The 16780-nt window shown below is 42.6% G+C and overlaps 1 protein-coding gene across 1 annotated transcript in view; it reads left to right on the forward strand.

Moving 5' to 3' along the window:
- Nucleotides 1-16780, forward strand: part of LOC132582726 (potassium voltage-gated channel subfamily KQT member 1-like) — a 447178-nt gene that overhangs the window by 44088 nt on the left and 386310 nt on the right. The window contains exons 5-9 of the mRNA XM_060254425.1: nt 4721-4799; nt 7190-7286; nt 11431-11571; nt 13301-13411; nt 13578-13673. Of these exons, the coding sequence (XP_060110408.1) occupies nt 4721-4799; nt 7190-7286; nt 11431-11571; nt 13301-13411; nt 13578-13673 (524 nt within the window). The remainder of the gene's footprint in view (nt 1-4720; nt 4800-7189; nt 7287-11430; nt 11572-13300; nt 13412-13577; nt 13674-16780) is intronic.

Raw genomic sequence — 16780 nt, forward strand, 5'->3', positions numbered from 1 at the left:
GGGCACTTTTATTTCTGGCTGGCTCTCTTTGGGGCAGCTTCATGCTGCCCCAAGCCAGCCGTCTATTGTCGGCCCTTGTGTAACACCTTCCCTTACCTTTAATCTGATTAAAAGCCTTGAGCAGTCAAAAGCCCATCTGTTAAGTAGCATCATCTGGACACAACACTCATTCAATGGAAAAATCTCACAACAACAAGAGTAAAGTTTGAAAATCCATCAGATAAAAGGAGTAAAACTAGCTTGTGGTGAGACAAAAACAAAAAAAAATTATTTATGTGCTTTATATTAACCTATTTCTAAGGTTAATATAAAGAGCACAGTAACACGGTACCATGACTTGTAAAGAAACACTTCCCCTAATGTACACTATATAACATGCACTGATAACTTAGTGGATACCATTGGCTGGCTGGTTTTATATGTAAGCAATTATATAGTGTTTTTGAGTTTTCAAAATGATTCACCTGCATTGTTTTGTAGTAATCCTAAGGCAGGTCACTTTCCCCTTCATACTGTACTTACAAAGTTAAGGCAGACAAAGACAGTGGCTCACTTAAGGCCATGTAGTGAGTTCATGGCAAAGGCGAAATTTGAACTGAGGACTTCCAGTTTCATACCTTAGTCTCTTAGCTGCTATACAACACCACTTCTCCAGTTACAGTAGTTATTTCTGAGACATTACTGCCACTTTATACCTGAATCTCTGAAAATACACACATGTCTCCTTGCCAGGTTTCCTTGACTCTGCAGTGTAAAAAATATTATAGGGTACGTGCCTCAATGGTATATCTGTATCACAAACTTACTTCGGTTTTTATAGCGGTTTAGCTCTCATAGCTTTTCCATGGTAGAGTATTTGCTTTGCATGCAGGAGGTCCCAGGTTCAGTCCCCAGAATTTCCAGGTATAAGAATCAGGGAGTAGATGAATTGAAAGACCTCTGCCTGAGACCCTGGAGAACCACTGCCAGTCAAAGTAGACTAGGCTGACTTTGAAAGATCAGAACAAAATTTGCATTCAGTGGTACCTTTAAGATCCACACAGTTTAATTCTGGGTATAAACTTTCATGTACATGATTATTTATACCTAGGATTAAACTTTGTTCTGTTGTGTTGGAATACGAAAGTGTCTCCACGTCTGTCATTAGCTTCCAAGACCTGATTTGCCTGGGCTATCCAAGTCAGGGCCAAGGCACCTTAGAGATCACAAATTAAAAAAAATATAGAATAGAATAAAATACCAAATAGCTCCCCTCTCACTAAAAGATATCTGTACCCCATTAAAAGCCCCGACAAATAGAATGGTCTTGCAGTGCTTCCTAAATGTTTCCAGAGGCAGCCTCCTCCCTTGTCTCTTCAGGGAGCCTGTTCCACAGACTGGGGGCTACAACAGAAATAGGGTTGCCAACTCCTAGGTCCTATGAAAATAAAAAAAATGTGACTTAAATTACTATGCAAATTGAACAATACTCTTATTAAGAAAATTACAAACACCTTTACTCAGTAAACAAATTTAAATACATCTACAGAGCCCCATTGTGCAGAGTAGTAAAGCGGCAGTACTGCAGCCAAACTCTCTGCTCATGACCTGAGTTCGATCCCCGCGAAAGTTGGGTTCAGGTAGCTGGCTCAAGGTTGACTCAGCCTTCCATCCTTCCGAGGTCAGTAAAATGAGTACCCAGCTTGCTGTGGGGGAAAGTGTAGATGGCTGGGAAAGGCAGTGACAAACCACCCTGTAAAAAGTCTGCCGTGAAAATGTTGTGAAAGCAATGTCACCCCAGAATCAGAAACGACTGGTGCTTGCACAGGGGACTACCTTTACCTTTTTACAGGGGTTTACAACATCCAATTCCTTTTCAAGTTCATCCACACCCATAAATAGATATACAGTCCCATTGGAAGTCTTCAATGTCAGCAAATCTTGATTGCAGATAAAATATGATCCTCTCAATTATCCATTTCAAATGAAGGCATAGAATTGATATAATCAGACTGTCAGTCTTTTATTAAAAATTATATAAATACTGTGCTACAGGCGTGCAAGCTATCTTCCTGTTTCCAAACCAAATTTTTCATCAGGCAAAGGATTAATCATACTGCAAAAGACCAGTCATAGTTCAATTCCATAATTTACACCATACAGCTAGAAATCCAAAAACATAAATTATACAAAGAATTATTTATTTATTTTATTTTATTGGATTTATATCCCGCCCTCCCCGCTGAAGCAGGCTCAAATTCAAATACTTACATCTCAGATTCATATACTTACATCTCATATAGTAGTAAAGACACATTAGGGGCAAAAAATCTCCATAGAAATTTCTAAACTGGCAGCATGCTTCAAATGGCTTAAGGCTTTCCTCGTTTTAAAAACCTAATCGATAGCACCTGTTACAAATGTAAAGTGCTAAGACACTATCACTGCACAGATCCTTCAATATAATTTCTACTACAAACAGACTTTTACAAAAGTACACCATACATTATTGTTCACAATACATCAAGAACATGGAAATCATACCTGTAAATCAGGGGTGGCCAACAGTAGCACTCCAGATGTTTTTTGCCTACAACTCCCATCAGCCCCAGCCATTGGCCTTGCTGGCTGGGCTGATGGGAGTTGTAGGCAAAAAAACATCTGGAGAGCTACCATTGGCCACCCCTGCTGTAAATCGTTGGAATGATTCTCAAATCCCCCAGCCACAACGAAGAGGGGACCTGACAACCTTAAATAGAAAAGGCATACTTGAGTGCCATGGTGCCCCACAAGTCCAAATTTACTTGGCATGGTGACCCACAAAACTTGCACAAATCAGTAAAATTGCAGAAGCCTGGAAGTGCCTTTAACAAGTATTGTGATCCACTTTTGGGTCGGGACCTACAGACTGGGAAACTCTGCTCTATTTGTTGCAAGTCAGGTAACTAAGGTGGAGGAACAATTAGCAAATGGCAACCATAGGACCACAATTAGTTCCTGGGGATATAGAGATGGCCCTTTTAGATATGCAGATCTTTGGCCATGAAGGGTTTGGAGGTCATAATCAGCAACTTGAACTGAACTTGGAAACAAATTGGCAGCCAATATAGCTGTTTTAAGATAGGTGAAATATGTTCTTGTTATCGAAAGTTAACCTCTGGCAATAATGAAGCTGCTATGTTCTGAACCAGCTGCAGCTCCGAATTTTGTCATAAGCTGGGCAATGTGGACTACAGTATGGAAATCAGACCATGAGGCTACAGAAGCATGAATTAGTATAGCCAGATTGACACAGCCTAATAAAGAAGAGAGTTGACAGAACAGATGCAGCTGTTAGAAGGCAATCCTGGCCACTACTTGCTTTTTAAGGAGTAATACTGGGACCGTAAGCACCCCAAGTTCCACAGCGGGCCATAATCTGTACAATTATGGTTCCCCCACATGATTGTCTCATGTTTCTCTGCGGTTGTGCATGAAAAAATCTGATCTTCTGCTCTCCATTCTTTTACTTATTATAGTTATTTCCAGTGTGGCACCTAGGAGCACCCACTGGCCACTGCTGTGTTTCCTGATGTTCACTTTTTTCTCCCCCAGAGTAGTGAGGCAATCTCGGCTTTTCACTGCTTCATTGGAATTGCTTCAGAAGAGCTGAGGGGATGTCAGTTTTGTGTCTTGAGGGATCATCCATTTGGAGTTACTTCCATCATAGGAGGATGATTAGTTTGGAACATCCCAACAGTTTGTGCTGGGTCTTTGTCTTCATGGCAGCCATTTTGTAGTGGTGCAAACTACTTGTTCTTAACATTCCAATAGTGTCCACAGGCCCAGCAAGGTTGATGCTACCCAGATCCACCCTTGATATGAGCTCACTGTGGTGATGGAAAGTGTCATCAAGTTACAACCAACCCTGCTGGGTTTTCAAGGCAAGAAACGTTCACAAGTTGTTGCCATTCTCTACCTCTGCATAACTCCCCTTAACTTCCTCGGTGATCTCCCATCCAAATACTATCCAGAGCCAACCCCACTTATATTTCTAGATCTGATGAGGTCAGGCTGGCCTGGGTCATCCAGGTTAGGACATGAGCTCAGTAAGATTTCTTGTAAGTTCATTAACTGCACATATGCTTCCCTCTGCCTCGGCTCATGGCTTCATTGGGCATTCCCTCCTGAGTCTTTCTAGCCCCACCCCCAATCTCAGCTTCCTCAGAGTCTACTAGGGATGGGCATGGACTGGAAAAATAGAGGCCTGTGGAAGTTCAAGATTTGTGAATATCACAAATCATGAACTTCCACAGACTTTTCCAGTTTATGAACCAGTTTGTGGGGGTCTGCGGGGACCTGAAAGTGGGCTCAGAAAGGCATTTAAATGCCTCCTGAGCTCACTGGTGTCATGCTGCTGCAGCCCATCCAGGAACCTCCACCAGCCAGGTGAGTTCAGTGGCAGGGCTCTCAAGTTCTCAACCCCAGACAAGGTGTATAATATGTAAATTGCAATGCCAGAACAGAGCAGAGGGTGTTGGTTATACAGATGAGTGAGAGGGGCTAAAATATAGTGGAACTGAGGGGTGGAACTTGTGGGTTCCTACAGGCCTCCCCATCTGTTCCTTTAAAACTGGGTGATATATTAATGGGCTAAAACAACAAACTCCCTGAAAACAGCAGATTTCCTAGAAGTTTTCCCTTCCCTTCCCTTTTTTGGTTTACAAGTGAACTAACGATTTCAATATCCATTTGTCAACAGATCTCATTGTTGTGATAGCCTCAATTATAGTTCTGAGTGTAGGATCGAATGGACAGGTGTTTGCCACATCTGCAATAAGGTATGTCACAAAAGTTCTCTGTTTGCTGCCATTGTGGCTGCTAACTACATGAATTAACATTTGTCAGCACTTGTTATCCCTTCACATTTACATGCAAAAACAAGTTGTCTTTGCCATTTTATTACATTATCTACCAGGAATTCTGTGTTCTCTAGAATCACTCTATTCTCCATAGAGGGCTGACCCTAGACTGTCCGGCACCCTAGGCAAGACTAACTTCTGGCATGCCCCCTGCACTGATAATGTCACCGAGTCACATGGGGGGCACCCAGTTTGGCGCATGCAGAAGTCTGGTGCCCTAGGCAATTGCCTAGTGGCAGGGCCAGCCCGGTCTCCATATGATGTTCTGGTAGCTAAACATAATTCTGCTGCCTCAATTCGAGGCAATTTGAGACATGATTCTGCTGCCTCATGGCTGTATAATAATGTCACTAAGATTTAGCAATTTCCCAGATGTTCAGCACAACACTGCATGCATCAGTATGTACACTGAAGTATCACATTCCTGCAACTGTGGTGAGACGAGCTCTGCCTTAGCAGTGCAGTTGAGAATTGACCAGACAACGTGAGGTGCGGGTTTGTGTCACGGGCATCCCTAAGAAGGAGTGGAGGGAGGTGACCTTGTTAACAAAGGTGCAAGGCACACCCAGATCTCTTCCCCAGAAGTGAAGTCTAATTGCAAGTAATGAAATGAAAGTGAGCAAGAACTTACAAAAATCCAGTAATGCCCTAAAGACTAATACAATTTGTGGCAGGGCAGGAGCTTTCGTGAGTCACTGCTCACTTCTTCAGGTACCATCCGAAGAAGTGAGCAGTGACTCACAAAAGCTCCTGCGGTGAGACAAGCTCTGCCTTAGCATTGCAGTTGAGAATTGACCAGACAACGTGAGGTGTGGGTTTGTGTCACGGGCATCCCTAAGAAGGAGTGGAGGGAGGTGACCTTGTTAACAAAAATTCTACTTTGTGACCTACTGGCATTAAAGTTGTGAGCAAGCAATTTGGCTACAGCATAAATTACAGTACTTTGCCCTGGTTCCATCTTTCCTGAGCTGAGACAAAAATGTGTGAGCCAGAGCCTAAAAACCTGTGAGCTAGCTCACACTAACTCAGCTAAGAGGGAACACTGCTAGCTACCCATATTGCTCTAGCAACTTGCAGTGAAGGGAAATGGGAAGTAGGTGTGGCTTAGGAGCAGCTGATGAAAGGCAGAGGAATGTCTTAATCAGCTTGTGTCACACAAACTGATTTAAGAAACAGAGGACGATTTCCCACACAGCTTACCGAGGAGCGAAGTCCCTCCTCACCGCGCAGCATCTGCTCGGATTTCCCACCAACTGCTCCGCGGATTCAGGAAGTGCCGCACCTTTTGTGTCTCAAATGGAAATCGCTAAAACCCTAGTTTATGTTAGCAACGCAAAAGGTGCGGCACTTCCTGAATCCGCGGAGCAATTGGTGGGAAATCCGAGTAGACACTGCGCGGTGAGGAGGGACTTCGCTCCTCGGTAAGCTGTGTGGGAAATCGCCCAGAGAGTTTTATTTAAGGAATTACCGTATAGGATAGACAGTGAGAGAGACAGATAGAATGCTAACCACATGTCCTGAGGGAGAGGAGAGTTCTGTAACTTCCAAAAAATAAACGGAAGAACTAAGAACACTCACAACTTCAGACAGGCCAACATGTTGAACTAAGACTGCAGAGACTTCTGTTCAATCTCTAGCAGAGCTTGTTGCTGTTGACAACATAGCCATGGGACAGTGGATCTTGCATGACTACAACAGGTGTGCTGTTGTGGTGTCAGCTAAGAATGAACTCACTGAGAATCCTTGGGCTCCTTATACTTTGAGGCACTTTCACACACACTAAGTAAGACATTTTCAATCCACTTTCAATGCACTTTGCAATTGGATTTTACTGGGTGAAAAGGCAAAATCGACTTGCAAACAGTTACTGAAGTGGACTGAAACGGCATCGTTCAGCATGTGTGAAAGTGCGGTCATCCGTCTCACCTGCCTCAGAGAATTTGTTCTGAATACGGAATGGAGGATGGAACCATGTTTCTTTTATAGCCTTAAGCTGCCTTGAGCAGAAGAGGGGCAGGGTTCCTGCCACCCAAATAAACAAATATTGATCTCCTTTGTGGAAGTGTGAGGAAAATATGACTAGCAAAGAAAGTTATTACAGGACTGAATCTGTCCTGCAGGCTCCCATTTGACTGTTCCTGACCTATGATTTATGGGGTTAAAACTGATGAGGTATTGATAATGATAAACTGCTCTTGTATTCCATTACTGCATTCAGGATACAATTTGTCCAGAATTGCAAGAGCAGGGCTTCTATGTCTAATGGGATCACCCTTTGTTCCACAATTTCCCCCAACTCTTGTTTCAAGGGGAATCCGGTTTCTGCAGATTCTCCGTATGCTCCATGTAGACCGACAAGGTGGCACCTGGAGGCTTTTGGGATCTGTCGTATTTATACATCGGCAGGTACTGTATGTTGCAAGATTGCTCAATATGTTTGAAAGCCATTTATTTATTTTATTTTATTTTTGTATTTGTAAACCTCTTACCAAGTCTAGGGAAAGGCAGAAAGGGAATTGCTCATTTGGGTTTGTGGTGGCTGAATAATGAGACGCTGGACTAAATTTACTTTAATGTCAAAAGGGAAGTGTGTACTATTGATTTCTGAATCTGGTGTGCTTTTCCACATTCTCATCTTACTCAATGTTAAATTTCTGGGGTTTTTTATCCCCCCCCTCCCCCGTTCTGCACATGTTTTGTTCCCTCTAGTGGTTGATTCAACATCAAACAGTTTTTTCCAATTTACTTCCCTCCAAAATAAACTGGGGGGAAGCTTGTTTGATGTTGAATTGACCAGTAGGGGGAGCAAAACACACGCAGAAGGGGTGTGTGTGGAAACAGGAACTTAATGGGTGTGCTCACACGTCACATTAAAAGCGGATGTGTAGCGCTCAAATTTGAGCCGCTGAATATTGATTCGATGCAGGGCTGATCAGACGAGCATCCAAGAATGCGACTCATCCTGTTGTTGAGTGATCAGGCATCCAATACTATCACGCTCTTTTCTTGGCATATGCGTGATCAGATGGTGATTCCTGGGAGGGGGGCGGGTCCATTGAACATGCGGCCAACTGTTTGAAGGTGGGAAATCAAACGTTGCTTCAGAGGCGGGGGGGAAGGGGGGAAAGTTTCTAGAATTAACGTTGCCGATTCAAACCAGGGGACTGCCAGGAACTACTTTCCTAGAAATTGGCAGTGACAATGATAACTGGAAATCCTCCACATTGAAAAAACCCCCACATTTTTTTCCTGTTCTGAATAGTGGGATAACATTCCCCCCCCCCCCTCCGATCCTGTGTTGATCGGAGAAGCAGAAGCGTCACCTCAGATTCCTGGATGATCTGGCAATGCGCATGTCTGTTGGGGCTTTAAAAAAAAAAAAAAAAGGTGTGAGGGGTGGTAAACATTCCAAGCGGCAGTATCGTGTGTGAGCTGTCCAAACAGGAAAAAAATGATCGTGCGCCGCTTCTGTGAAAAAGGGCTGGACTTTTTGTGCTATCAAATTAACGCGGCATTGATCTGCAGCAAGCCGGGATGACCCTGGATGACGCTCAATTGCCAGATGTGGATGTCGGGATGAACATATTTAATCCGTCAGCGAGACGGAGCTGCGTCGCCACTAATGGTACATCTGAACTCACCCAATAAGGAGTAAAATGAGAATGAGGAAAAGCCCTGTTGATGGGGGAGGAGGACAGCTCAGCAACCCTAACCTCAAAACATTATTTTTGTAATCCTTACAACAGTCCTGTTCATCGGTGTTAACACTGCCATATTGCAGATGGTTAGCTGAGAGAAGAATGACTTGCCTCAGGCTGCCTATCGAGCTCATGGCACAGAGAAGATCCGAGTGGGGGATGTCCTTATTTGTTACTCACTTGGACATAAATATATTAATATGTATCAAAGTTCTTGAAGAGTCAAAAGGTGGTGCCAGTGGTAGTTTTAAAATTAGTAACTAGACATCTTTGGTTGCCTCACAGTGCAGGAGCGCTTCAGAATAAAATACTTCAGCGTAAAATAATAAAATATTTATTGGCCCGAATTTGCTGGGAGGACTGAACACCGTGCAAACACAAGGGGGGAAACCAGACATTTTTACTGTCAAAATCGGGGGTGGGGGTGGAATTGTTCTTAGTATCTGTATTATGAAACACACATTTAATCATGGAATTTATTTCCCCACTAATAGGGAGGGGGAAATGGGTTTTAGCAGCTGGACACAACCACTTACACTTTCCAAAACAGTGCTTGTAAATTCATGAGCTGGGGCTCCAGGAAAATTTCAGCAAGGTTTTTGGGCTGTACTGGGAGGGAGAAATGGGAAAGCCCTGTTGTGCAAGGTCTATGTAATGGACATTCATGGATGTTCTGAATATGTAAGAAGTGGACCTAAAAGGTTGATTGCATCTTGAATACTCAAACAATGAAAGCCCCTTGTGCTTTATGCAATAGATGCTCTGAGCATGTATGACGGCCTCTTAGAGTGGTCTAGGAAACCCTTAGGACTTTCTAAGCATCTGGCTTGCATGCCCATGTTGGCCATTTCACTCTCTGTCAGATTTTTGCAAAGTGGAACTGCTGGATTGGATTTCAACTGTTGGTCCCATTTATGCTTGTGGGACACTGGGTGCTTTCACACACACAAAATAATTCATTTTAATGCAATTTTCTATCAAATTTTACCATGTAAAATTTTAAAAATCCGCTTGCAAATGGTTGCCGTGTGAAAGCATCCATTATCTTAAAAATCAGGTTACTTGGCACTTGTGTAATGTTTAACTGGGAGTCACTCAGACCTTAATTTGCTGATCTGCTTCAGTCTAGTGTTTCATGCCCTGGTTAATGGCCAATCCTAATCCAGGGTTTTAGGTATTTCGATATAACACTTAACATGGCCTAAGGAAAAGAAGCCCTTTTTAAATGTGCCATCTGTAAACATCTGTAGTTAAAATGGCAGCCCAATTTTTAAAAAGTATTTAAAAGATGCCTTGAAGCTTAAGTCCATCGTTACTTTCTTTTCCCAAGCATTATATAGCCTTATTTTACATGTAAACACAAACTTCAAATAATTTGGAAGGACTATAGCACAGTAGTTATAGTATTCAGAAGAAAAATGTGATTTATCAACCGGCTTCTTGTGGACTTTGCCCAAGCCTGCTGTCTTCCTGTCTGTGGCCATTCTGATAAAACGCCTATGCTATCTTCCCTGAGTAAGAACAACCTTCTAAGCTTTTACAGTTTTATTGCTAGATTCCTACTGTTGTTTTTCTGCTCATGTGTAGTTCTTAGAGGTTCTGGGATTTTGATGTGTATTGTGAGTTCTGATACTGTGCTTGATGCTGTATTGTAAGCCACCATGCAATGAAACCAAGGTTCCAGTTCAGATAAGGAGATCCTAGGCTTGGAAACAGGTGTAAATCAGATGTGCAGTTGCACTCATACATAAACAACATTTTCTGTATTTCACCCATTATTTTCCATTGGAGAAGCTCCTTGGCACAAACATTCATATATCATGTATGTACTATGAGGGTTGGGGAAGGGTGAAGGCTTCACTCATGTACTAGAACAGCAGCATTGTGCCTGCACTGTCTCCATGCACACTCCTGCATCTATAGACATGCTGTGTGGAAAAAAAAATTCGTATTTCTTCCAGTCCACTTATGCTTGAAGTATTATGGCCCTTTCTGCCATGGGAACTTGCTGAATGACCTGGGGACAGTCATATTCCCATAGCCTAATCTACGTCAAAGGGTTGTTGTTTGGATAAAATGGAGGAGAGGAGAATTCTGTAAGTCACTTGGGTTAAGTGGAAGAGGGGAGGAGGATGTATGTCGCCCTGGCCTCCTTGGAGGAGGAAGGGCAAAATAAAAATGTATTGGATAAATAAATTACTCTTTTAAAAGGATGCAGGGAAAAAAAGAAGGATGTAGGAAAGATGGTATGAATCTTGTTCATCTGCACTGGAATGAATGTGGGTAGAGTTCAGTTATTCTGCGCATCAGCTTATGGAACATACCTGGAGCCAGAGCTGCCAACTTGTCTTTCTCACTACTATGCTTTTGATATTATTATTATCATTATTACTGCCCTATCCCAGCTTGTGCTGGGCTCCGTGCAATGTACAATAGAGGCATAGAGCCGTAACACAAATGTACAAAAACTTAAAATTCAAATTTGACAGGATTAATTAAAGTTAAAAAGACAAAATTTTTAAAAAGGTCCAGGATGATATCCCAAAAATTTGCATCCCAAAGTGACCATCTGGCCACTTTCTGGGCAGGAAGGGGGAGAGGAAATACAGATCAGAGTTTGGGGGAGGAGGAGGAAAAGGATAGCTGTCCATCAAGACATGAATATACAACCACTGTAAAAGGAATGGTGACCACCAACGGTAATAAACCAGCAAAAGGATTTTATCACTTGCTATACATGTTTATTAAGAATGCCAGAACTTTTACAAAAAGCTGCCAGTATTCAGGAAAAAAGTTGTATTACATGCTGTTATATCAACTTCCAATCAGTAATTCAGTCTTATTCCCATTAGGAACTAATAACCACATTGTATATTGGATTCTTGGGACTGATCTTCTCATCGTATTTTGTTTACCTTGCTGAGAAAGATGCAGTGGATGAAGAGGGACAGACGGGGTTCTCCAGCTATGCTGACGCTCTGTGGTGGGGTGTGGTAAGTGCACCTCTTGTTATGCAGCCAGTCCTATGAGATTGCTCTCTCTTGGTACTCAGAAGCAGGGATTCACTTGCTCTTGAGAAATTAGCAGTGTAAGTATAATAACCTGGGTTTAGCACATGCGGAATTAACACTGTCTATTGCATGGATAATCTGCAGTTTATGCTGTTTTAGCCCTCAAAATTTCAACATCGCACTCAGTTTTATTTTGTTTTTATTGTTGATTTATCTGTCACTGCTGTAACACTGTAACACCTTTTTGGCCACATACAGTACATTTTACTTACCTAGTGTGGATAATCTTATGTGGAGATTATATAGAATCTCCCCTCAGGGTTGCGTAATAATATGTTGGTGGACAAAAGTTATAGGACGAACCAACAAAAGTAATTACTCAATAGGTTCTTTGGTTTGTCTGCCAAAGGAGGTAGCAATAGCTGTTTCTTTTTGGACAGATTCATACTGGATGGATCTAGAAGCAGCTTTTCAGCCTCAATAAGTAAATGCAGCTGCTCTGTTTTAGAGGCAGTAGGGCATTGGATGCCAGTTTCTGTGGGGCAAGCAGTGAGTGAAAGCAGTGATCCAGCTTGTGGGTCTCTGTCAGAAGCAGGATAGAAGCAGCCTTTGGTCTGATCCAGCAGGCCTCTTAAGTTCTTAATGCTTTTGATTGCACTTCACACATAAAAGGAAATGGTAAGCATGTTCATGAGTTGACAGGTAGATCCAAATGGGCAGCCATGTTGGACTAAAGCAATAGAACAGAGTTAGAGTCACAGGGCACCTAAAAGACCAACAAAATTTTATTCAGGGTGTAAACTTTTGTGTGCACGAACACGTCTGATGAAGTGCATGTGCACATGAAAGTTTATACCCTGAATAAAACTTTGTTGGTCTTGAAGGTGCTATTGGACTCTTAACTGCTTTCTGACAAATGTTATCTTTTGTATTTACTTTATGTGTTTTGAAGCAAGAACTGATTTAGTAGCTATCATGTGTGGAAATTTCAGATACTCAGAAAAATGTTTCTAAAATAGCTGCATTTCTCCAGCACAGGTAGCTTATCCTTTTTTCAAGCTGCCCTGTCCAGAACCCACAGAACTGTTTATTCCCTCCCCTCACCCCACTGCTTGCTCCAGGAGAGAAAAAAATTGTTTGTTGGCAGTGAAGCTGCTTTTCAGATTGCTTCTATGCTACTCACATTATTTCTGTGTTCATTTTAAAGTATGGTTTATAGTATGAAGGAATTATATTGACCAATAAAGCTTCATTCATGCAGTGGTGATTCACTGGTCTGAATTCGTTGTTGCTGCAAGTGGGGGGTATTCACCATGCTTTCCTTGATCTTTGTTACTGCAGTTCAAACCCAACTTTCTTTTGCCTTCACGAGAGGTTTAGCACCGGTTCAGTACCCAGCCTTGCTTCCCTCTTGATGCTCCAATCTTTTTGAAATTTTGTACACCCCCAAAAGTTCTTGTCACTTTGCAATGTATGTTCATCTGAGAAAAGCTAATGGGAGTGGGGGTTGTTGTCAGAGCCAGGATTGTCCTGTGGCTTCTTGTCCAAGCAAGCCAACCCTGTTTCTGCAGTGCTTAAGCCTGAACATACTTAGCAACATGCAACAAATATATTTCTAAAGTATAGTGATAATGAAAGGTGGGCATGAGAATCTGGTCTAGTAGCTTTACTCTTGTTCCTTAATCCCCCCCCCCCCCCCCCCGTTGCATAGGTAACAGTCACAACTATCGGCTACGGTGACAAGGTACCCCAGACATGGATTGGCAAAACAATAGCATCGTGTTTCTCTGTGTTTGCCATCTCCTTTTTTGCCCTTCCGGCGGTGAGTGGAAATCTAAAGAATCAAACATTGCTTATTATAATTTGAAGGAATGACTTAGCATGCACAGTTGAGATCACTGTGACTTCTCTACCTTACACTGTTTCTGTTCTGTATGCGTGTGAAAAGGAAGTTTCCTTTTAACAAAGGGCCATTTGTTGGCTTTCAGGGGATTCTGGGTTCTGGCTTTGCACTGAAGGTACAACAGAAACAACGCCAAAAGCATTTCAACAGGCAAATACCTGCTGCAGCATCTCTAATTCAGGTACCATAAATACTTAATCATGAAAGAGGGTGAAGTAAACTGACAATTGTAGCACCTTCCTGTCTCTACTAATGCAGTTTGACTGTCAGGTAAAGGCCATGTGGAAACCTCATCAACTAGCAAATGGCAGAAGAGGCTTAGACCGGCTTGCGCAGTATCACCACCTGTTTCATTGATGATAGAACACTGCTACAGCTCTATCCTGGGTCAGTCTTCAGGTCCTACTTCCCTGGTGGCCATATCAGTGGGACTGTCTGCACCCCCAGCAGGGATCGCAGCAGCAAAAACTCATCGGTTTTAAGCTAAAAATAACATAGCAACTCTGACTGGCAGTGACATGAAAACCAGGGGAGAATCATATTGGGGTATTTGGTTAATGTAGCAGAGTCTTGCCCAGTCATAGAAGCATGATACTGAGTGCAATAAATAAGTCTCCCAAGAAGGATATTGCCAAAGAAGTATTCAAGTAGATCCAGTTCACATTCCAGTTGCAGTCAAAAGGAGACAGAGAAGCCTAATCTAAAGAGTACCTTCCCCATCCCAAATGGCTAGCTTGGCTGGCATCATGTGTGTGGGAGTATGAGGGCATTGTCTCTGCAGGAGAGACCTGCAGAGACATGTGTCTCCATGGAAGGCCATAGAGAGAGAGTGAGAGGACTAAGTGTGAGAGAGGAGGGTTCAGAGGGCAGCTCCCAGGTTAAGTGTTAAGGAATACTAGAGTATAGAAACCTTTCCTAGGACTCCCGTTCCCATTGGGTTCAGTAAGGGGGCAGAATGACTGGCAAGAACCCCATAATTTGAGAGACAGTGAGAGAGAGGAGCCAGTTTGAAAGTTAAAACAATTTATTAAAATCAAAACCATAATGCAAAAACTTTTCAACATGTAAGAATCTAGTATGCAGCATACAAGATTAATTCAAAATTCAATACTTAAACATGGTGTACGGTATTTTATAAAGGGTATTCTTGAATGCTCTTGTCAAGGCCTTGTCAAGAACAGCAGTGAACAAGAATAAAATCACACATTAAATGCATTTTTCCATCCAGAGGAACTAATGTAACGGTCAGTCAAGTCTGTGATGAGCATCTGATGTATCTGACAAAATCCAACCCCTATCGTGCAGCAAGGCATGAACTTTCCCTTATTAAAAACAATTTCTGTGATGTCAAGAAACCCCATCTCTTCTACTAACAATCTGCATCTTATCAGTGGTACTCTCTGTGTCAAGGGCAAACCATGGAGACACATAGATATTATGACTTTGAGACTGAAACGAAAAGATGTCAACAATTCGCCTAGAGCAGAATGTACTGGCGGAACAGGCCAGGCTTGAGAGAGAGATGCAAAGCCTTATAGGGAAAAGAACCAAACAGTGATGGCCACCAGACAGGAATAGGACTAGTCTCAGTTGGAACTCCACCACATTAAGGCTTCCTATTCAAGGAGATAACACCTATGCACTCTTAGAGTGATGTAGTGCCCTCCAAAGTCCTGACATACTGAGTCTCTCACTCCAACAAATCACTCTTTGGCATTCCGGGGACTTCCCATTGCAGAGTCGCTCATCATGCTGCAGTGCTGGCAAGGGAAAAAAAGGAGAGAGGTGGTGAAGTTGTATTGTAGGAACACTACAAGGCAAACCTCACTTTTTAAGTTATTTTGTGCAACAGAAGCAAAAGCGGGAGCAGGCCAACCTAAAAGTAGAGGTATTCCATCCCCTTCAGCTTTTTGAGGGGACAGCTTAGTGTATGTAAGGGAAGAGAATTCAAATGTGCAGGGAAGGGGTTTTTGTATGTTTTTGTATTAAAATCTCCCCATGGCAAAGATGAATGGGGCAAGAATGGCTTCATATGTGCCAGAAGAACAAAGTTTGAGTCCAGTGGCATCTTTATGACCAACGAAGTCCAATTCTGGGTATAAGCTTCTGTGTGCATGCACACTTCTAAAGATACAGTGAAACTTATTATCTGAAGAAGTGTGCATGCAACGTGAAAGCTTATATCCAGAATTGAACTTCGTTGGTCTTAAAAGTGCCACTGAACTTAAAACTTTGTTCTGCTGCTTGAGACCAGCACAGCTACTCACCTGAATCCATCTTCAAACATGCCACTTAAATTGCTTTAGAGTTTCTCACTTGTTGTTGTGTGCATGGGTGGAGGACAAAACTATACTTCTAGACAGTATTGCCTCAAGTTTTTCAACTCATTGACAGCTACACAGAAGGGTGGGTGCAGAATTCTGTTGTCTATCTGAAGAGCAATTTTAGTACTACACCTACTGAGTTGTGGTCTTATTTAAACCAGGAAAAGTAAACAGTGGTGATGCGCATTCAGTTGCAATGGGGGAAGTTTCCCAAGTGAGAATTAAAACTCTTTAAAATGTTGGTATGATTTTACCTTCTGTACATTAAACACACCGGTAGTGCTAACATTTTATGCCTCACTTTTTCATTTCTGGTCTCTCAGGGATTCCCATGCAAGTAACCATGCTGTGACGTTCACAACACTATGGACAAGTTTCAAGCACGACCAAGCTAGTCTTGTCTCTATGGGGGGGAGGGAAAGAGGTATACTTAACAAAGGTCCTGGGGGGTCCCAGACCAGGCTGCAAGGCTGTTGCTATGATTTGGCCTGTTTGTGATATTCCAGAAGTAAACTAATTAGCTTAATGAGATTAAGAGCGTGTGTTCGTACTGGATTCAGATGAATGATGCCTGGCTTCTGCAACTAACTGCAGGACTGGAGCCACTAGCCACACATCAAACAATGCACTGTGGGACACCTGGGCTAAGGCAATAAGGCAAGCAAGCCTAACTAGGTGTGCCCTGTGCCTCCTGTACTGTGTTGTTGTTGCTTTTGCCCTGGCTGCCAATTAGGGAGAGGATGCAAAGGTTTTCTTTGAATATTTAGCTATATGCAGAAATAAGGACACACCTGAGCACACATTAAGCTACCTTATACTAAATCGGTCCTTTGGTCCATCAAGGTCAGTATTGCCTACTTTGGCTGCCAGCAGCTCTCCAGAGTCTCAGGCAGAGGTCTGTCACGTCACTTGCTACCTGGTTCTATTTAAGTGGAAATGCCAGGGATTTAACCTTCTGCATGCA

The sequence above is a fragment of the Heteronotia binoei genome, chromosome 14, assembly GCF_032191835.1.
Source record: "Heteronotia binoei isolate CCM8104 ecotype False Entrance Well chromosome 14, APGP_CSIRO_Hbin_v1, whole genome shotgun sequence".
In the NCBI taxonomy this organism is placed as follows: domain Eukaryota; kingdom Metazoa; phylum Chordata; class Lepidosauria; order Squamata; family Gekkonidae; genus Heteronotia; species Heteronotia binoei.